Consider the following 22,601-nt stretch of genomic DNA (forward strand, 5'->3'; position numbering starts at 1 on the left):
GATGGTTTGATCTCTTGACTTGGCTGTTTGGACAGCACGTTTCTTTTTTTTGTGGTTTCAATCTTCAGTTGCTCATCTCAAATGATCCGACAGTGATAACTACAAATTTGAGGTTGAACACTGACTGTCGCCAAGTTGCCACACGCTTTTAAAGGTGAGTCGCAACAAATGAACGGACAGTTCTCTGATTAATTTCTTTTTGTGCTCAAGAGATATCTGACTGATTCTCACGCTGAACCTGGAAGATTATCAGATACTGGACATCTGGTTTATGTGGGAAAGAGGGAGCAGGGTGTCCAAGCTTGCCTGTCTCACATTACTCCTATCATCATCATTTGGACTGTCAGATATTACAAAATTACAACAGGTGCTCCCCTGTCCAGCTTCAAGTCTAGGAATGCTTTGCTTGCATTGTTCTAATTAATTTTAAATGTCATTAATCATCAAAACATGAGTGAAATGTTCAACAAATACAGAAAGAAACACCTCCATTTATATATTTCCAAAATCTTCATCACATACTATACACTTCATCATAAATAGTTTTATTTTCATGACTTGATTATTCATTACGAATGGAAGCCCATAGCATATCTCAAGATAATAAAGCTGTTATCATAACAGGTCATGATTTTTTAGAAGAGTCATAGATACACGCATGCGCGCACACACACACACACTGGTCTGTGGAGTGGGTTTGAGAGTTTCAAAGCAAACCATATGAACTTTTTATTGACTTTTGCCATTTGAATGTTTCACCTATTGATTTGGTAAAAGGGTATTTTACATCATGACTGGGACAGGTGTAAAAAAAGAATTGTTATGTAGTGTTTGTTTCCACAAGGACATTTCCAAGAGAGCCACTTGTAAGGAAGTAGCTGGCTAGAGTGTTCATTATGCCATGCATAGGTGTCATTTACACTGGGGATGCTGGGGACATGTCTCCACCACTTTTTGTAATGGCTGAACTTACACTTTTTTTCCCCAACACTTTTTACGAGTATTATTTGTTGAAAATGAAAAATAGCTTGCAGTCCGACATGTTAACTAACGAACGCGAAGGCTTTGCTTTCCATCATCACCCGCAGTTAAAACTGTTAAAAATGCAGCGAAAGCCTCATTTAAATAAAGATAAATCTCCAAAAGAAGTGCAATAGCTTTAAGTAAAATCTGAACTCTGATAATAATGAATGGAAGTTGAGATATTTAGCAACACAGCGAGGAATGAGTACGTGCTTGATAATAATGTCTAACTGGTGCACAAGTTAGACGCGTGTTTACATGTTCTGTTGGGATTGCACTCACCCTTCCGGTTGAAAAGATAAGGAGGAACATAATCTAAACTCACTGGTGAATACACGTATACTTGACCTGTTTGTATTCAGACACAGCGACATTCATAAGACTACAAACACTACACAGGCACAACCTTTACAAATGGTGGAGTGCCAGTTTTGATGGATCACACAGTACACTGCTCATAACAGCAAATACAGTTCTGCTCAATATCTCTTGAATGTGAAATAAAAACTGGTTAAAAGCCAGACTTTGTACCTTTATAAGAAGAAATACAATATTGATCATCTTGAATGAAAAGTTCAGTGCTCATTGGCAATAAAACACATTTCAGTACACTCAGGGACTGTGCAGTTGCTCGTATTAGCTAACGTTAGCTTGTGTCACCAAACTTAAGACAGAGACGTTTGAGAAGTCAACACGAGTCTGGAAAAACACGATGGCGGCGATAACTGAGGCTAGCCGTGACAGTGTGAAAATGAGTTGGAAAGCGGAAAATGTAGGTAAATGTTTCTCCCAAATCAAGTCCAGTGCAATGAGCATTCAAAGAGGAAATCTGAGGGTGTATACGTTTTGACAGACACAGAGCTGTCACACAAACGAAAACCTACTTCAAACACACAGTCGATGGGTATGATGCTAGCTAGCTACACCTAATATCTGGGGCGTAGACAGCGTGCAGAGGACATTTTCACATCTTACTCAGTGACTTGAGGATTTATTTCGACCGAACCAAAGTAAGACAGCTTTTTCGTGAGTTATATTTCATTTATGTCGAGTTTGAGTGTCTTTTGGGTGAGTTAACAAGGGAGCCAAGCTTGTTTTTGTTTGGTAAAAGAGAAGCTTGAATTGCATTGTTGTATTTTTCTGAAAATAGAATTTATTTGTGAGTTTATTTTGTTCACTTATCAGACTATCGCCTCTAACTAGTACAAAGTGGTGTTACGAAGACGGGGCCGGGGCTAGCTGGTTAGCATGCTAACTTCAGTAGACATCTCTGCAACGCAACATACAATGTCACTATTGTTTCTGGTTATAATGTTAATTTCTTTAATAGTTTAAACTAAAACTCTGGTCATATTTTACAAATTGCCCCTTTAAGCTCTGACTTTCTGACCTTTATTCTGACAATTACTGACAAAATATTTCCTGTTGCTCTATATATTATTATCCTGTTTTCACATTTCATATAAGAAGATGTTACAGAAATGTCAAGTCTTGCTGTGTTTTTTCAGGCACAATGGAAACTATGCACGATGGGTGGGATCATAAACGGTCCTCCAGTGGTAGATGCCATCAGGAATTTTAATTGGTCTTAATTGCTGGAGTGTTCCTCCCAACCAGAACATTCCCCCAGAGCAGGAAGGTCGGAACATTTGTACTACAGACAGGACAAAAAGGTAGGTCTTTATAACATTTCAACATGAATATTTTGAAGCCATTACTAAAAATGTGTTTTCTGTTCATTTATATTTCAGTATTATGGGCCATTGTAGACACTTTAAACTGCCCTCAAGCAAGACCAACATGAGCAGACAGATTACAGTTAATGTTAATGGGGGTCATTTAGCTGTCTCCACCACTTCCCCTCACAGAGAAGTGAGCCCAGCACATTGTGTCACACATCGACTAAAACTTTATGTCCTTTAAAAGGGACAGACACAATGGAAGTGAAGGTGTCTGTGGACGGTATCCCACGTGTGGTCTGTGGAGTCACAGAAGAAACAACATGCCAAGAAGTGGTCATAGCTTTGGCCCAAGCCCTGGGTAAGTGTGTCTGTGGCTCTTCATGGTAATAAGATTTATGTTCTGACACGTTTATAGAGATGACAACCGCACTGTCATCTTTCTCTGTAGGTCAGCCCGGACGCTACACTCTACGGGAGACATTTAAAGACTTTGAGCGATGCATGACGCCTAATGAACGCCTTCTGGAGACTCTTGAGAAGTACGGCGAGCAGGCCAGGGAGGTCCAACTCACGCTGCTACACAACGGACCCTCAGTCTGGGATGAAATGAGCCGGACAAAAGTTGGCAGATACCAGCCCTGCCCGCCATTGAGAAGAAAAGATGCAGGCACCAGAATACGGCGGGGCAGCGGTTCACTAAGCTTGCATCGTCGAAGCCTGCCACCCTTGTCCTGTTTAAGACAAGAGGCTGAGCAGCAAAAAGAGGACGTGAAACGGCCTAAAAGAAAGTCTCTGACGCTCATGGAGGAGGCCTGGGAATGGCTGGAGGGTCTGGGTAAAGGCAAGGTCTACAGTACTGCCTGTGATAAGGAAAGCAGCAAGAGGACTGATAAAAGGAATCGTACCTCTTTGGATGTTTCTCTCGCTTTCGACAAAGATAACTCAGGTTGGAGCAGTAGAAGCAAAGTCAGAGGTCAGAAGAGTTTAAAGTCAGACCTGGATCAACAGACATCCTGCTGCATGGGAAGTCCGGCAAGGGGTAAAGAAAGCAAACACTCCAAGAAAACTCAAGAAGCAAAATTTGATGACCTGTCCAGGTCAAGCTGTGCTACAACCGAAGATGAGAAAAATAGTCTCAGAGAAACAATTATATTTCAGCTCAGTTGTCTGCAAGATTTACAGGTCCAGATAGCACACATAGACACACAGATTTTTGAGCTTGAGGAAAAACAGAGGGCCAAAAAAGCTGAGCAGGAAGCCCAGCAGAGGATGGCTGAAGAGGAGATGGAGCAGATCAAGTTTTGGGAGAATGAATTAAAGGCAGAGGAGGGTTACGAGAAGGATTTGCAATGTCAGTTCCTTGAGATGAGGGCAAAGGCTGTGGAGTGCAAGCACAGACTCAAGGGGTACAAGCACACAATGCAGGGGCTTGATGTCTTTGCATCTCAAAATGTTGTTCAGGAGGATTCAGAAATGGTTTCAAAAGTTGGTGCAAATACAACAACTGCCACTGGAACTTGGCAACAATCTGATCCAGATCAGGATGTAAATATTAACAGGAAGTCCCTGCCCAGAGAAGACTTAAACCCTCCTGACGCTCTAGTTCCCCCCAGCCAGATAAAGGAGCGACGGCCCACAGGTCCCACCGAGCTGAGGGAGTGGTGGACACGCTGGTCTGAGGCCCAAAGCCCTCAAACACAGACTAAACAGAACGTGATTCATCGCTCTGAGCTCACCATATATTTGGGCAGTACCAAGGTTTAGAATCAAATTAACAGAGGTCACAAATACTAAGTCAGTAAATATTAATGCTTTACTGAACACCAATTTTGGTAATTTCATGCAGGACACCGATACTTCTGGTTTACCTTGTTTTGAGTGTTTGCATCCAATTCTTACGGTTGATGTATGTTTGGGATGGAGCAACAGGCATCATAGTGCACCCACTTCCACATTAGCAGTCTTCCCTTTGTTTTAGTCATGTAAGGGGGCCCCCTTGTGGTTAAATGGGTTCCATATCAGAAATGAGCCCCTCTGATCCACCGTGGGAACTAAGGCAGACCAGTTGAAGTCGAAATCTGATGCCAAGTGTGTCCATAATGTAATTCATGTTTTTTTTGTTTTGTTTTTTTAACCGACCACCTTTGTACACAATTTACTTCAACCCACATTGAAACAAAATTCACAAACTTTAATGTAACATTGTAAATTTAAATATATATAATTACATCTGCAGATACGATTCCTTGCCCTTGCTCACCAAAGTTAAATTGTGGAATATATTGTACATCTTATAACCTCAATGGAAGCGAGGGAAATCAAGAGGAGACTATCATTGCCTTTGCTTCGTATAAATTAGAAATTTAATTTTGTCTAGCAGACAGCATTCATCTGGGCATTTTGCCCAAGAACATTTCAGATTGAGTTCATGCTGGAGGACTGTGCCTCCAAGGACTTGAGCAAGGAATTAGCCTTAGAGGAAAAATGGACTGGAATCTGCATTTGTGTTCTCTGTTACTCATAACACAACCGCGCACCTCAAGAGAGCTTTCATAAAGTATCCATTATTGGACGACTGGACTGAAAGCTTTGAATGAGCTCCATCTCTGGTGAATTTGCAGACATCTGTTGAGAAGCTGTTGTTAATATTCCTCTGTAGAGGACTCAACCATGCATATGCACCTTTGTCTATAACAACTGTTGTGCTAATCATAATGCAAGAATGTCTTTTACAACAAAAAAAAGGTTATTTCTTCCTCCTCTCAAGTGAACAGTTTTAAAGTGCAACCTTGGTCTACGCAATATAATTGTTTTCACAACTAATTTATGCTTCGAAGGTTTTTCACTCTTAAATAAAGCAGACTTCCCACCTCTCTGAAATAAAGACAATTACAAAACAGTTCATGATTTTCATAAAACTTTAATTCAATTGTTTCATTCAAGACCATTAACAAAAGTACATGAGAACCTCTGTACGTAGCTCAACTGAAACCCAGTGATCTCCAAAGTTGAAATTAATTTTGTTGTAACTTAATGTGCAGAGGCACAACAGCTTACCCACCATGTCTCAGAGCACATTAACCGATATCCTGATTCTTAATGCTTTTTATTTTTTTTTTTAGACATAATTTCTAATACTTTGCCTTTCACCTTCTTTAAGTTAAATTTGTTTCATTATATCTGAAGTTTGAACTTTCACTAAGAAAAAAAGCACACATTACATACAGTATAGTTCAACCCACAGGTTTGGGATGCATATCAGTATTATTTCTACTAGAAAAGAAAACCACCCTAAGATTGTTCTGAATATTTTGGCGGTTGGCTGGGAACAGAGGATACATCTAATTTTGTTTTTTTCTTTTTTTTTCATTTTGCTTGTAGTTTTTAGGCACCTTATTCTTACTTAATTCAATATTAGCAGATTGAGTTTCAATGGAAAAAAAGCAAAAATATGTGCAAGAAAAAAAACATAGTATAAAAGAACTGCAGATATAAGATGCCACAAGGAATTCTGCACCTGGGAAAAATTGCTTAAGTGGAGCATGTGAATACCAAAAAGGTATCTAAAGGCTCCAGATTGGTAAAGGTAAATCCCATTAGATTAACTACTTTGACATTCACATACATCACTCACACACACGCATACATACATACATACACACACCATGCTTTCACTTCAGCTCTTCAATAAAGCATTTTAAAAACTGCTCAAAAAACCGAGCAGAGAAGAATCCTCAGTTTAAGCTCGCACATATGAGAAATATGATCCTCCTTATGGAGGGAACTTTGCTTTGCTTTATGCGTCTTTTAGGAAAGCATACAGTAGCGGAAACTTTACAATGAAACCATTTTTAGTTTCCAGGGGTAAAGGAGCAAAAATATGAGAAAAAAAAGGGAGCAGATGCTCAAAAGACATGCCAACAATCACACTAATTCACTCATTCAAACTACAGGACAGATTACAGGTGCAGAATTCCAGACAAAGCAGATTCAAAAGATAGGGACATAGACAGCCACACAGTCATCACTCTGATTTAGAGGGACAATACCCTCAGAAACAAATACCTCTGTTACACACTATAATGACTTCTAGGATCCATCACACACGCACACACTCAGATCCCATGTACACTGCAGTGTTGAACTCTGTATCGAGTACATCATACATGGGAGGCAGGGAACTGTGGAATGAGATAAGTTCCCTCGCAGGTATCGATGGGACAAAGATTACACATGCCGATTACTGTATGTGTGCGTATGTTTTGTTTATGAGTTTGTGTACAAGCATGTGTTAAATCAAATTCCCTTATCCCCTGCTGTTGCCCTTTGGGACAGCATCCCACCAAAACCAAACAGGGCGGTCTCTGTATTGCTCAGTCGATGACACCGGGCTGGCGGGTCTTGCGCTCCACATTGAAGCCCTGTAGAGGAGAAGACAGAAAAATGATGTTGCAGGTCACATAAAACACGAAATAAAAAGGTAAAGGTTTTTAAGAGTACAATTTAAGCATTTTCAAAGTACGTAAAGCAAAACTTTCCAGGCACTGGAAGCCTTTCTAACTCAAATTGTTACTATAAATGTAAAACTAAATCTGCAGAATTCCTTTGTACCAACAGCAACCTATCACTTGGTTAATAACCCCCAAAATTAGCCAACAGCTGAGCCCTTTTAAGATAAATGTTGGTCCCATCTGGCTGTATTAGGCCAATTTTGAACATCAGTGTGCAGGACTGCATATGACATTACAATATTCTTTAATATAACCAACTAACCCCCCCATGAATGAGATAAGCAACTTGATTCTTCCCTATAGTTCATTCTGCTTATAAGAATATAATCCAGCTAATCCAGTGAATAGTCCTGCTTTCCAGTATATGTACCGATATAAATTCCATTTCATTAACAACTTCGTTTTTACAATATTTATTATGAAAAAGTTAAACTAGTGTTTGAAGGCATCATTTTATTATAAATCACATATCAGGTCAAAGAATAGCAGCTACTTTCATAGCACAGGTTTGGTTGTACCTTTGAATTGTCAGGACCACGGGGCTGTCTTACAATGACCAGACGAGGAGCACTGGCGTCGTCCAGAGTGATGCTCTTCAAACGGTTCACCAGACGATCAGGACGCGGAGTCACTACTGGTTTAGGCCCCTCACTGCAATGTTAAGTACATGATGATTGGTCTCAATGTTGTGTTTACGTTACTTGAAAATGTTAGCAAACATGCTGCACATCACCAGCACGGTTAGTTGTTATCCTTACCTGACTCTGCGTACGTTGCAGGCACTACATTTTCCTGTGCGTTGATTGAGGACAACTGAGAACTCCACCTCATCCCCAGTCTGGAGCTCCAGGCCATCTTGCACTTCTTTTACATGGAAGAACAGCTTCTTGCTCTCACCAACTTCATATGTGATGAAGCCAAACTGAGGGAAACAAAAGTATCTTCAGTATTCAAAGTTGGCATCATCATTACTCCAGCACAACCTGTGACTTCAGCACTGAGGTTTCTGATACATGTGATACAAACAACTGAATCACTACCTGGTCTTTGACACACTCCACCATGGCTCTGCGCTGAGGGACCACATTACAGGCCATCTTCTGTCCGGTTTGGGGGACTGTGCAAACCTGGAACTTTACAAGCTCTCCTTTCTGCAGACAATCTGCTTTGTTTACCATACCCATGATTCCAAAGGGATAATTCGTGCCTTTAGTTCCACCTGAAACCAGCACAAAGGGAGGAGGGTTGGTCTTAATTTTCCCAAGAAAACAATGTACTTTAAATGTCAAGTCTCATCATAACTTGACACTGACCTTCCTCTGTTATTTCAATAAGCCCTTGGTATTCTGTCTGGGAGGGGTCCACACTGCGTAAGGGACGGATGACTTTCCCCATCATCACTGTCGCACCAACATCATCAAAAATGCCATTCACTAAAAGTAGAAAACAGAGGGTTTTCACACACCTTTAAATTTATCGCCACTTCCACCTACACTGACGTGTCAACAAACATTACAAGTAAAATTCATGTAAATTAAACAGCTGGAATAAAACCACTCATACCTGCAGCCACTTTGGTAACCTTTTCAGCACTGACTTTATTTCCTTTTCCCTTTGAGAGAGTGTACTCAACAGTGTCGCCCAGCTCCAAGTTCTCCAAGTCTCCACACATTTCACTGAGGAGAAATCAGAGATAAACTGAGACCTGGATGTCAATTCACAGAGCTTGGATGCCATTCATCCATAAAATCAGTAACAAACTCATCCAAAGGCAGCTTAAACATTTACATTTAGCAGACGCTTTTGTCCAAAGCGACTTACAATAAGTACATTTGTCACAAAGAAACCACAACATATCACCGTTGATAAAGTAGAAAAGATAGAAACAATATTTAAGCCCTCATCTGAGCGAAAGTAGCTGCTATTTATCAAGGACACCTTAAGAATTATTAAACCTCTACCTGTAGTGAAAGAAAATCTCCTGGTCATGATTTGCCGTTTCAATGAAGCCAAAGTTGTCCTTCAGTGTGGCTACAAATCCATGCAGTCTCTTGGCATTGGAGGCATTGCGGTTTAGGACCCTGATGGAGACCGCACTCTGCTGGCCGGTTCGCTTCACTTCATTGATGGAGAACTCCACCTGAGAACAAACACATGAATGTGTGAAAAGCTGGAAAACATAATATACACAACAGACTTCAAGTTTAAAGTAATTAAATCATCACAGCAAATACAGCTTCAAAAAGGTGGGCTGCATTTGCATTGAAACAGTACTAAATGTCCACCAGTGTCTACAACAATGGGGCTCATTTTAAGGAAGAGTTAACATCTTGACTACTCTAGGATAACAATTTCATTAAATTCTCAAGCACAAGTAATGAGTGCAGTGACACTCGGATACCTTGTCTCCGACCTGTGGCTGTCCACCTCCCTCCAGGTCCTTGGTATGGTATGGCACAGTGAGCTTCACGCCGCAGTCTTCATATGCAATAACTCCTTCCTCACATTCCTAAACACAGTACAACAAATCAACATTATCTTTCCAGTAAGGAGCATCACCAATGTTTGCACCAGCTGCTTCCAGCCAAGGCTGACTGTCTCATCAATGCTGCACCTGTTTCTCAACAAATCTGGTGAAAGCTACCAGTGTCTCAACCGATTCACTCAGATGATTTAAGAGTGTATTAGATGATGGTGTGCAGATGGCCGACACAAGCATACGAGAGGCACCAGTGTGTGGCAATACATCATTCTGTAGCAGCCTAGTTGGTTAGCATTAGGCTAGTCTACTGCGACAGCTCTGAGTTACAGCCTACAATGTAGGGCTGCATAATTACCCACCACTGTTGTAGTCTCAACTGTTGGGAACATTCATATAATTTATTCTCTCCTCACTTAATCACCTGAACCAGCCACAGCAATTTACTAGCATTATCATGAAAATGTGTCATGAAAATGTGTTCAAATTGAGCAGGCCAGACTGATCAATCACAGAAAAAAGACTGTTTAATTATTCTTAATCTGTTGCAGTCTTCAGTTACTTCACTTACATCAATTGTTTTAAAATCAAAAATATTCAACCATCTTAAACTCAAGTGCCAAACAAGGACCAGACACTAGTAAGCCCAGAGTAACATTGATTTAAATAATTTAGGATGAACCAAAAGAAAATGGTTATTGAATAAAATATTGCTAAAGCAACATAACAGACTGTTCCCAAAATACATTACATACTAGTAATTGGGACTACCGTTTAATTGTGCAGCCCTACAAGCCACTGAATCAGTGACAATGAGTCCGTGTTAGGACTTATTAGGGTTAATTGGTGATCAAATACCATGCTGTCAGATAAAGGCGTTAAAGTGAGCCAGAGGTCTGCAAAAACTAACCTTTTCTACAACTCTACCCTTTAAAAATAAGAAAGACATCAATTAGACGGCAAGGCTCGTCAACATTACACTTGTAAATACAGTCTTACAGTGCAGTATTTATCAATTTATCTTTCATCTAAGGTCTACAAATCAAATAATTATCTCTTAGACTAAATGTTAGTGGAAAATCTATTACTACAAGTCTGTTTGTCCTTATAATTTATATTTGAGACTTTATTGATGTGGCTTCATGCAGGTCTAAGTCCTACCTTGTCTTTTTTCTAACAAGGAGCATGAACAGGACGAAGTCATTGGAGGAGAAAACAAAGAGGAAAATTAGAACTAAAATAAAAATTGGGAAGATGGGTAGATGATGTGGGTTGGACTATGAGGCCATTTATGATTGTACTGGGATATTTTCATGAACAGTATATGTAATAACTGTGCACTATGGTACCTTCTCCTTGCTCTTGGTGGGACTGGCATTCTTGTTAGTGGTTCCCAGAATGTCTTTCTCCACCACACCCACAAAGCGCTGCTCAGACTGCGTATGGAAGGACACCGTGCCCTTAGGCAGCTTCTTGATGCGCACGGCATGGTTCCGCTGCGCTGACAGCATATCCTGGCAACGACAATACATTTACTTTTAGTTTGTCATTAACTAAAAACATGGTTAGAATGTGCCTCCTGAAGTAATAATACTGAATACGTATTTGTGAAAAGCTTATTAACAGGACCTACAGGCACAACAGTGAACTCCACTTCATCTGAGATGTGCAGTTGGGTCTCCTCTAGAACTTCACTGAAGTGAAAGAACATCCTGGCATCCCGATCCACACACTTAATGAAGCCAAAGCCATCACGTATAGCCGCAATCACCCCCTAAGAGAAGATTGAGTGACATAGCGCCACTGTCTGTGAGCAGGCATCCACTTTGGTTCAACGTGGCAGCCCTATCATTCATCCCTTTCATCTCTAATGATGCACTGTATAACGCAGTATAACAATTGACCACTTTTATAATTCTCACCATTTCACGGGTCTCCTTGGTGAAGTTGAAGGTGTCTGGGAGGATGTCGATGTTGGTAGCCCTCTCCAGCTTGTCTCTACGGTCGGTGGAGATGTTGAACTGTATGTGATCTCCCTCTAACAGTGTCACCTTGGACTTTGTGTCCTTCTCGCCAAACGGCAGTTCCTTGTCGGTGAAACCAATCCGGGCACTGATACGACCTGGTAGAGGATCGTTCTTTGAAAGAAGAAAGGAAACATTTATCAAACTCGTTCGTTACACTCTGGGTCACAGTTCCCTGCCCACTCTTACAGCCCAAGCCTCTTCACAACCAGAATTCAACTTGTAATCTTTTTACCTGATTTTTGGTGGGAACCTTGGGAATGACCTTGACCACCGTGCCTTCAAACTGCTCAATGCTGATATCCTCAAAAATGACTGTTCCTTGGGGGAGCAGCCTCACATCTGTAGCTACTTCTTTACCCTATGGTCACAAGAATAATACATGCAAATATTATATACACATCGTCAGGTTGGTCAGTAAAGAGTTACACACGTGAACATTGGTCAAAAGTGGATCTATCCAGAGTTCAAGATACTTAGGTATTACTAAATGCCTACATTTCTGTCTTTGATGGTGAACTCCACGTCATCTCCAGCCTGCAGAGCTTCCAGATCACCTTTGAACTCACTGTAGTGAAAGAAGATCTCCTTCACCACATCAGCCCTCTCAATGAATCCAAACGCCTCCTGAAAGACAACACATCGTTCAGCATAACAGCTACATCAACCACTCAAAATGTGAGTTCCAGGGTCTGTCTTGAGTTCAGTTTGTTACTTTATGGGATTAAACAAGGATCAGCAATTGTAACAACAAAATTAATCACATTCAGAAGTTCTATTTTGTGTCGTATTTTAGGCAATACATTATTATATTCTGTAAGGAACCAGATATAATTAGTGTTATGCAACATCATATCTAAAACAGATGTGTTTGTTACAAACAAGCCAAAAGATATGTTGGTAAATGCTGGGTTGACAGGGAAAGTATATAGCTTCTTTGCATTAGAACATGTCTAACTGGCACAAGAAGACAAGTCCTCAGGATGCCATCAGTGGCCCTTACCTTTGTAGCACACACCACACCCTGGCACCTCATTTGCTTTTTCTTCACAAGTTGAATATTACGAGCACTGACTGCACCAGTACTGAAACACATGAACAAAAAAGTATTAAAGATCAAGTGCAAGCTGGCAATTATAGAAATATTGACACTGGGTAAAGACTTACTGCTTGTTGGTATCCATGTAAAAGCTGACTTTGTCGCCTGTGTCCAGATGGATGTTACCCTCTACATCATCAGGAGTGTAGGTAAGGTAGAACACCTCCTGTGGAAAGCCAGACCACTGTCAAAGTATAAAGGGTTAAGGACAAACCTATTAACCTCAATACTATTTCACATTCAAGACTAGGGGTGGGAATATCCCGTGAATCACAATTTGAGGGCTATCATGCAATTGTAAAAAGATTATTGTTGCGTCAAAACTTTTGATTTCCATACATGATTTCTTCTGACACTGACTACCTGCTACTTTAAAAACATAGCGTATTTGTAATGGTCGAAAAGTAGTCGAATAGTAGTTCAAAAATAGATCAATTTACTTATTGGCTCTCGCTAACCTAACCAAAACTCAAGAAGAAGTCTAGCTTAGAACAAACATGGCACACATATTTAGAGCCGTTAGATTTCACCATTCAACTTGCTCAACTGTAAAGACCATATATCCTGGTCTTACAAAATTGTTAGACAATCATAATGTTGACAATAGGGTTTTATATTTCCTATTGACTTCTCTGCATCAAATATAATCCTTAAGAGAATCGCAATGCAGCTAAGCATCAACTTCTGTCCCCACACCCCTATTCAAGGCCTATTCCAAGACGTTATCATATTTCATAAAGTAAAAGAACGCATACAAAAGAAGGACAGAGAACTAAGCAAGTGACAGGTAATTAAGTTTCGTTTACACAAAATTATCATGAGTGGAAGAATTAAACTCTTGTTCAATTAACACTCTTTCATAGATCAAGCATGCTGTAATTGATGCCGCTTTTCTTACCCCATTTCTTTCGTAACAAACACTGCCAGTGGGCACCTGGCCGGGGGCAGACTTTCCATCCAAATGCACAGGGATTGCCGAGACAACCTGCAGAAAAAGGAGGAAATTACAAGAAGAGGCCATTAAAAAACTCTGCTTTCCCAAATCAAATTCATTGTTATTAACACATCCCAATTTAAATATTTCTGGACGCATGATGGATGAAATGGCTGAATTTCAAATGTCACAGTAACAAGTATATCAAGTGTCTCACATGTGGTGTTTGTGCTTTAGTGTGAAATGTCAGGGCTCCAGTATGTTGGTAATCTGACTGAACAAGTTAGTGGGTCAAAGAATCTGTAAGATTGTTCAGCTTTGTAGAGTTACATTGTGCTCTGAATGTAGACTCAGATTTATTATGTGTATGCACTATAAGACAAGGGGCAACACTTGCATTTTGAAGTGTACATCACCACTGAGCCAAGCACTAAAGGCTCTGCCTTCCTCTGCTGAGCTCAATTTAATGATGCAGCAGTCAAGCTCATTGAGTCTTTACAGCCGTGTGCCAGAATGATCAATGTATGATTTGTTTTACTTTGTGTGAGACTGAACCAACTGAGCTATACTGGCTGCTGTGAGTATTCACAGAGAAATGTAATATGCCCAACGGGCAATCACATTGATCACTTGACTATATATTTGTTCAATAGACATTTAACAGCTCTTGCAAACATGCATGTCAGCACAACAAGCCAATCTGAATTGTAAATCTTGAAAGAAAACTTTCTTAAATTTAGATGCTTGATGAGAAGGGGATCAAATTTGACAAGTATTTACAAAAACATCCCTTGCCCCTGCCCCCACCCCACCCGAAAAACATAATGGGGCAAATACTAAATGTTAAGTTGACAGACAGGACAGAACCAAAAATAAAATGGTGTTCCTTAACTGGATGAATATAACCATGCAGCACAGTAAAGGGATAGGCGTGCAGGTCTGGCCCCACCTGGCCCTGGATGCGCTCCTCTGGCAGCACCTCTGGCTTTATCTTTAGCAGCTTCACTGCTATGGGCTTGCCAGTGCGCCTGTCAGAGGAAACCTCAAACTCTACATCATCTGAGGGGAGAGAAGCAGCAGAACACACGCTTAGCACAATTCTAATGATAAAGGGGACATCTTAAGTTTCAGTGATGTAGCTGAAGTATTTTTCTTTACAACACTGTCAGTTCTACATGTTTAATATTCATGATTAGTCCAAGGCCACGCACCTCCTATTTTAAGCTCCTGTAGGTTGCCATTGTACTGGGAACAGTGGAAGAAGAGACGAGCCTGGCGTTCGGAGCACTGGATGAACCCGTAAGAAGTCAGGAGCTTCTCCACCACACCAGTCTCTCTTATGCCAGGCCCTGTGCCATTGGCGTATGCAGTGTGTCCATTGTTATGGAGCATGCCTGGGTCAAAACTCATCTGGGGGAGAGGAGAAGCAAGCGTAAACATGCATCCAGTAGTGGATCAATGTGAAGCAGACAAAAAGAAAAAAAGAAAAGGGAGAGGTCGCAGTTTAATGCAGTGTTTGATGCCAACCTCAAAAAAAAAACAACAACAAAAAAACACTTCAAACATGCAGGTATAGAAAACTTCAGAGGTAGTGGGGAGGATAATAAAGCAAAAGTAAAGCTACATGAGTCTTCTGGAGCCATCTGGTCAGCAGTTGAGAAGGACACACGTTGATAATACCTCGATAGAATTTTGGGATAGTTTATACCACCGACTGGAAAAAAAAACCCAACTGACAACCAATTGAACAACCACACTGTGTCGTGCTTTCCAATTTCCAGTTGTCATGCACTAAAAGCAAAACTTTCCAGAACTTCCATGCAATTCTGATTAGACAGACAAATGTTCAAAAACTGTTCACCTCCCTCTGCCAACAACCATCAATTATACTGGAATATCTACAAAATCTTGAATATCAAATTCTCACTACATCCTGGTTCAACTCCTTTTTCACACAACAAACCATGCTGTTAGAAGTCACATGACACAACAGCAGCTCACAGAGCTGCTAAGTCAGTGCGGGCACCACCAGACATGCCCTCTTACTGATCTCTGATACAAGGGAGTCCGCTTGTGTTTTTTACTTCCTGGATGAGGATGGCAAGAGATGGAAGCGGAGCGGGGGATAGACATGGGAGCAGTGGAGGAAGATCGGCCAGAGCCAGTGTTGCGAGCCACTGGAGGTTCAGAGGAGCCCCTTTCCATTTCTGACACTGGGGATAGGACTTTGATATGCTGTTGAAAGGAGGTAACAGCTTTGAAAAGCGAAATAGACAGACTAACATTTTCAATTACTCCTACCCAGATGCCACAAGTTATTTAGTTATTATGCAAACATTGAAAATGCTTTCCTGCATTTGGATATAAAATACTGCATCGTCTACTTGACCTTGTTAACCGCAGATATTTCGTAGGACACCCAGTGTTTGTCCACGTTCCAATTTCTGGAGACCCACCGTATATATACAATCCACAATATCGTGTTCTTGTGTACAAAGCCTGCTCCAATGACATATTATATTTAAGCCAATCACAACTGCCACCAGTACTCAGACCCTGTGAGAAAATCCTCATACATCCAAATGCCAAGCAAAAAATCCATCCAATAACAATGTGTCTGCTACCATGACAATCTCATGACAGCATCAATAAATAGCACAATAACGAGTGGTTTGAAGCACTACAGCACACAAACAGGTAAGGCTCTACAGAGAAGGCAGACAAAACTGAAAAGATCGACCAACTTCTTTTTGCAGCTTTTAAGGGGAAGAGGTAAAGTGCACTATCGCAAATGCTACTCAAGGTCAAGTAAAATAAAACTACTGAAGATGGAGAATCAGAAAATGCAAATGACAGGTCAAATAGCGGTGCATCTACAGTAGACAGAGTTTGTGATGGGTTATGGGTTATGAGGGGGGTCCCAGAGCAGCCTCTTCTGTTAGGCCCTGTACTGTACTGTACCAAATTAGTTTTTCATTAGGGACCAACCAATATGTAGTTTAGCTTGTATTTGTATTGCCTTTATCAGAGTTATGGAATTATGCAACCAACATGATTTGCCTGGTCCGACTAAGGTTTTTTTTGGATTGTGACGCAAAATAAAATAAAAAGGTGGATAAGAGAAAAGAAAAAAAAAAAAAAAAGGTTTACACAAAAAATTAATTTGTGGAAAGCGCCAAATTTCTACAGTTTAATCAGAACACCCCTCACCCTGCAACAATGTAACTGAGTAGAGGCTAGTCTCGGGAGCCCGAAAAAGGATGAAAGAGGTTAGGCCATTCACAGCAGAGAGATGCAGGGCAAGGTGGGTGGATGGGTGTTCGATGGGGGTGGGGCACGTAGAAAAGAGGTGGGAAGGTGGAACTTACGGATCGGCCATATGGCGACAGGCTGAGTCCGACAGGGGAGGTGCTGCTCAGGTCAGCGCTAACAAACGCGGTGGGTGGCGACGCAGGCAAGGTAAACTCAACAAAGCCTTTCCAGGGGCTGCCCATATTTTCCCATAAACTCGGACCAAACTTGCTTGAGCACTTGCTGAACTTGATTACTTGATTGAATTTTTTTGCTTGACTGTTAAGTACTATTTTTTACGCAACCACCCAAATGATACACCGCTGGATGTCTGCAAGGGTGAAGAGAGGAACAAACATAACGGGTAAGGCAGATAGGTAAGCCAGTGTGCCAAGTGTCACATACAAAGGAAAATAGCTGTGGGCTTTTATCCCCCAGAAAAGGCCAAAAATCAGGGAGGGTATGACTTGAAAACGACAGAACAGGAAAAAGGTGCGGGCTGGGTGTGGGAATGCAATCAAATCATTGTCAAACTGAATTGAATAACCAGTTTAACTGTTTGGAGGTGGTAGCAGTTCAGTTCAGCTGGCTTATGTCAAGGTTTAATAAGTTATTTTTAGCAAAAAGCAATGTAGAGGTCAAATCAAGCCTTCAGCTCAGTATCACTTATTGCACTTATGCCACATTGGGAATGTTTTATCATGTGCAAAGAGCTGATATCACCCTCTCTGGTTGGTTGAAGGTATGCTAATCAGTGAAATCAGCTACTGCAAATAGTCAGTAAAGATACTGCCATTTAAAAAAAAAAAAAAAAAAAAATTGAGAACCCCAAACTGATTGATGAGGTCACAAATCCAGATACACGTTCAACAAAAGCCCTTTTTTTTTACAATAGTAGCATGTGTATTTGTCAAAGCCGGATGTGTTTAAGCAAACTAGAACAAATGCACTGTTCTGTGTTCAGTGATAAGAAAACAACCTCTGCATTGCTGCCCAAAATTTAGCGCAGCTGGCCAAACTGATTCAGAATTGAGACACACAATCTGTGTTTGTTCACATTACCCCAACATGTGTACAAATGTGGGATTTATCAAGTACAGTTTCTGAATTCCACCCAAATTATATCGAATTTGAATCTGAAATTTAAACCCCTCACAGGGAACAATTTTCAGCATATTAAAAAGGGGAGAAAATCATTCAAAACATAAGAAATGAAATCATAAGTGATTAAACAGGTTAAAATAGTACAGTTGTCATTAAAAGGACAGGACTCACATTATGGAGGGACTACAACTGAGACCCACCTTAATTCGACGTCTTGAATCTTGTAATTCTCAGGATCTCTGTGACAATGCAGTTCCTGCAGACCTCTTCACGCACACAGTTGAACACACACACTTGTTACAAGTTTCTGGCACAAGTTCTAGATGGTTGCATAAAGCAAAAAAGGGGGAGAAATCTAGCTCAAAAAAGGCAAACGCAGGTGCAATAACACTGCTTAGAAAAAATTACAATGAAAACAGTGTGAGGAGTAGAGGGAGGGAAAGACAGGGGGAACTATGGGGAAGAAAAAAAAAACTAGCAGATAGCAGCCCACTCCACACCCCGGTGGTGAGTCGGTGGTGTGGTGAGGATGAGGAGGGCTAGGAGCAGCGTTGGGACGTGTGCTTTGTCAAAGCTGTTGAGTAGGCACAAACTTCTGGTTTCAGATCAGTTATTGTCTTCTCAGAATATGCTTGGGCATAGGATTGCTTCTCTTCCGCGTTTCAATTGGGCTGATGTGCGTCTTCTTTGGTCGTTTCAGGATTTGGTTACTTCTTGTGTTTTAAACCCTTGAAGTGATCCTTTGTTTTCCCACACGTGTCTTCGGTGTTGCAACTTTGCTTGTTTTGGGTGGTTTGTCTTCAGTTTCTTTGTTATGATCTGAACTTGAAGCAGTTGCGGATGGTACAAAAATTCAGTTCCGTTTCACTTCATACTGTTGGGGGAAAAAGCAGATTTGATTAGATGAGCAGAGGTGAGGACTTAGACTGCATCTTATGTTGATTAACAACAACTTCACTGCTCAAACTTTCAGGGTCAACTCCAAGAGTCTTCGGAGAGGCAGACAACTTTATTTACGTTGTCAGCTGTTAGGAATTTCACATTTTCTGTCCCGTGAAGAACAGCAACAACCCCAAGCGGCTGTGGCTTGAAGTTCTCTGAACACTGCCCCCAGACTCACGTGTATAAAAATAGGTTTTCCTCAGATGCCTCTGGATACAGCCCACAATGCCAGGCAGCTGACTAGCAGGCAATAGCTGTGATCAACAAGTCCTGGTGCATACCTCCAGTTCATGCCATGCCATTTAGTTTGTGTCCCATGTATGTTAATTTTACTAAGTTTAGTTACAAACTGATCTCCATTCAGTAGGTTATAGCAGAGTGTTGTTGACCTAAATACACTGCTTTGAAAAGACACTGGGTGAGCCAACCCAGGACACATGATATCTGTTTGCTGTGACTGTGTTGCAATGACTACCATCCCAAGTACTTCCTGGAAATGTTAAAATATAATGATGTAAAAATGCTCGTGTGTATTCCTCGCAAGAGGGAGGGTGGGCCTTTTTTTTTTCTTTCAAGGTGCCTCTTTGGTATTCAGATTAAAATGTCTAATCCACATTAATAAACAAACACTTGGGTGTTCTGATTTCATTTGTAACACTTGTTGATTACTGGACCTAGGGGAACTAAAGCTGTGCAGCCTAGTGATAGGACAAACAAAGAAGGCAGTTATCACACGATGGGTTTCTTAAGTGGGTTAAAGGTTATGAGCAATGAACAGAGACGACTCCTGTGAAAACAGCCTTGGAGGAGATGGGCTCCTCTGCGTCCCCTTTTTTAACTTTGGTGACGCAGAAAGAGAAAACAGTCCACCCACTGAACCACCAGCACCGATTGGCCGTTTCAGCACTTTCTCCCGAACAGTAAACTTTAGTTTGGCTCGGTAATCATTAAAGAAATACTAGGAACTGTACCTACAGTCTGGCCCTGTAACGATAGAACGGCTAATAAACCCAAGATTAAGTCTCTTGTCTCGCAAGCCTCAACACGACGGTGCCACTCTGGTCTGGGCCCGAACAACAACCACTCTGACAGGACCGACCATGTGACTTCCCAGCAATCCGCCATCCTCAGCTGGAACTGCTAATAAGGCCTGATCCAACACGTTGCGGCATGCAGCGCTATCGAAAACGTCACATCTTTGCTAAGCGGCTACATTTTCAATACACGTCAAACTATAAAACATGTGCCTCAACACTCAACGACGGGCTGCTTCTCGCCGTTTTACTGCCTACGAGTCAAAACAGCGCCAGCAGCAGCGATTTCGTATAAATTTCATAATCTTAATGACCTTGCGTGGACAAATACAACCAGACAGATTAGCATATCGCTAACGCTAAAGTCGTAAAGAGCCAAATACCCCCGGGCGTTTCCGAGTCTTTTTAGGGAATCAATTCACGGTCAACAGTGCGCCCCAAGTTAGCTCAGACATGTAGCACATCAGGTATTGAAAGATTTATGATCTGGTCGTTATCACAGCTACGTGGCTCGGAGTGTCTGCTCAGAAAGTTAGCGGAAAGTAAGCACTACATAATGTCATTTCTGTACACTTGAGACAAGCCCACCGAGCTCTATCCAAGAAACGGTCTCGTCAACGTTGTGTGGTTTATCGGAAAATGTACACACTTGGTAGCAAATTATTTGAGACTTGTGACAGAACAATAAGGTGTACGGACCTATTCGGCTACCGTATGATAAACGATCACTACTTTATTTTAATGATATCATATTTTGAAGAACTCTGTGGCACCGCGTACTGTCCTCCGACACAGGGTATTATGGTAGAAATTTTATTGAACCAACAATAGAAGAGTTTGGAATGGTCGATATGAAAATGCCGACGGAAACAGTAAACCTTTACCATTAGCGACTATTCAGGATGGGTGCACTTACGACTTATCAAGGTCAAAATAAACCGTCATTAACTGAGTTTTATTCACTTAACACACATTACAGAAACATAACGTTATCTGAGCTAACGGCACGAGGACCGGACAACAAAGAAGCTACGGCAAGCGGTCGGAGACGAGTGCTCAATTCTAATCAATTATCGAGTCCGTCACTGTCGTCTACCACAGCAATGGCACACCAGCGCCGTCTCCTTGGCACATTGAGACACGTTTTGGAAATACACGTCTGTTAATTCGAGCTCGTTATTATACAAAGAGGCCGTTTGCAATGCTAAGCTGCTAATAGCGGCTAAAGTTAGCTAGCACGCTGCTGAACTGCTTGTGGTGATTTATGGTGAGGAAAAACACGGCTGCCCCCACCCAGGCCCGAGCTCTGCGTATGACCAAGCGCAGGACAACCGTTAACTTCCAAAGACCCGCTGTTCAAGAAAAAGAGCATCTCTCTTTGACACATGTCAAACAAATGTCTGAATTGTTATATAAAACAGGATAATTAATAAAAACTCACCCCAACAGCTTTCAGCACTGTCACCAGCGCCGCTAGAAGCAGCACGGCACATTACGTAGTGAGTAGGGAGGCGACTACCGCGATATTTGACAGCCTGAGGACAACCAAAGAGCCTACAGGAAAGAGTGGCCACTGTCGTACATTTGCGGGTGAGTAACCCATGTTGTGGTATCGCAGTGATCATGGTATTCTGGTGATACATTTCCGATGTTAATGGTGGTTTTCTCTTCTTTAACTTGCTACTTAGGTTCGAAAGCTGCGTTCCTGACAATATTGTTATCAGCACGTCATTCAGTTGTTCCAGACACCCGAACCCGGAACGTGTTCCACATCTGATCAACTAACAGTGCCCTATCTCTTCATTCAGTAGAGTTTCTGATGACACACGTTGCAACTTGAGGGTGTATTCAAGAACGACATCGATTGTAGGTCAACGAGACACCGCAATGCTTCTAACCTAATGTATTCAGTCCTGAAGCAAGACATGCTGATAATACCTAAATCTCTTAAATAAAACCGATTACTTATTTAATGGCTGGTCAATCGTGTGCATCAGTTTATTAAAAAAATATGATGAACGCTCCTATTTTATCATGACATTTACTTGATTTTTAACCATACAGGGCCGATATAAATAAACAATACAGTCTATATACATTCATTTATTGTAATTTTCTTGAGTGTGCTGCTGTGGGTACCAACATGATCTTATAGGCAGGGATAATAAATAATAATAATAATAATAATAATAATAATAATAATAATAATTGAATTAAGTGACAGTTTCCATAGAGAACGAGTTGATTGTGCAATAAATATAGACCATGATTACGATTAGCTCTTTTTTAAAGCTGGGTACTTTCTTCTGGAAATAAATAAATAAATAAACAAATAAATAAAACACAAGTTGATTGGTCTCAAATAGATAATGCTATAAGTGCTCACCTTTAACAAACCAGCATGGGTTTTGCCCCCTCTTATACCGGTGTTTTGTTTTGCTTTGTTTTATAATAATTACCTAGGTACGGCATTTTTTG

The 22,601-nt window shown here is 41.1% G+C and overlaps 2 protein-coding genes across 10 annotated transcripts; one reads left to right on the forward strand and one right to left on the reverse strand.

Moving 5' to 3' along the window:
• Positions 1–2,960: 2,960 nt before the first annotated feature.
• rassf11 (Ras association domain family member 11) lies at positions 2,961–4,469 on the forward strand (the record flags this gene model as incomplete). The annotated part of the gene is made up of 2 exons (XM_084367758.1): positions 2,961–3,063; positions 3,154–4,469. The coding sequence occupies 2 exons, from the start codon at positions 2,961–2,963 to the stop codon at positions 4,467–4,469; spliced, it is 1,419 nt and encodes a 472-aa protein (XP_084223884.1).
• A 1,136-nt stretch (positions 4,470–5,605) lies between these two features.
• csde1 (cold shock domain containing E1, RNA-binding) lies at positions 5,606–22,591 on the reverse strand. 9 transcript variants are annotated; one of them, XM_084365484.1, is made up of 21 exons: positions 22,510–22,591; positions 18,348–19,021; positions 15,799–15,987; positions 14,964–15,162; positions 14,645–14,811; positions 13,717–13,803; positions 12,887–13,002; positions 12,723–12,804; positions 12,218–12,346; positions 11,955–12,080; positions 11,618–11,833; positions 11,329–11,469; positions 11,045–11,209; positions 9,618–9,725; positions 9,178–9,356; positions 8,780–8,892; positions 8,530–8,649; positions 8,257–8,435; positions 7,975–8,138; positions 7,735–7,867; positions 5,606–7,126 (listed from the first exon to the last, which is right to left on the reverse strand). In XM_084365484.1, the coding sequence occupies exons 3-21, from the start codon at positions 15,955–15,957 to the stop codon at positions 7,079–7,081; spliced, it is 2,631 nt and encodes an 876-aa protein (XP_084221610.1). In that variant the 5' UTR covers positions 15,958–15,987; positions 18,348–19,021; positions 22,510–22,591; the 3' UTR covers positions 5,606–7,078. The 9 variants fall into 9 exon arrangements, with proteins under 9 accessions (XP_084221610.1, XP_084221614.1, XP_084221609.1 ...); XM_084365488.1 differs by lacking the exon at positions 22,510–22,591 and adding an exon at positions 21,565–21,656 and having other exon boundaries at positions 14,702–14,811; XM_084365483.1 differs by lacking the exon at positions 22,510–22,591 and adding an exon at positions 21,565–21,656.
• Positions 22,592–22,601: the final 10 nt, after the last annotated feature.

The sequence above is a fragment of the Pagrus pagrus genome (assembly GCF_965226575.1).
Source record: "Pagrus pagrus genome assembly, chromosome: 11".
Classification (NCBI taxonomy): domain Eukaryota; kingdom Metazoa; phylum Chordata; class Actinopteri; order Spariformes; family Sparidae; genus Pagrus; species Pagrus pagrus.

What these genes read in the sequence shown, in the direction of transcription:
- csde1 (XM_084365484.1), bottom strand. Translation starts at nt 15,957, where the DNA reads ATGGAAAGGGGCTCCTCTGAACCTCCAGTGGCTCGCAACACTGGCTCT. An exon ending in TCACCATCAAAGACAGAAAT is followed by an intron (nt 12,081 to 12,217) that starts GTAGGCATTTAG and finishes TTGTGACCATAG; the next exon opens with GGTAAAGAAGTAGCTACAGA. An exon ending in GTGGTCCTGACAATTCAAAG is followed by an intron (nt 7,127 to 7,734) that starts GTACAACCAAAC and finishes TCTCCTCTACAG; the next exon opens with GGCTTCAATGTGGAGCGCAA.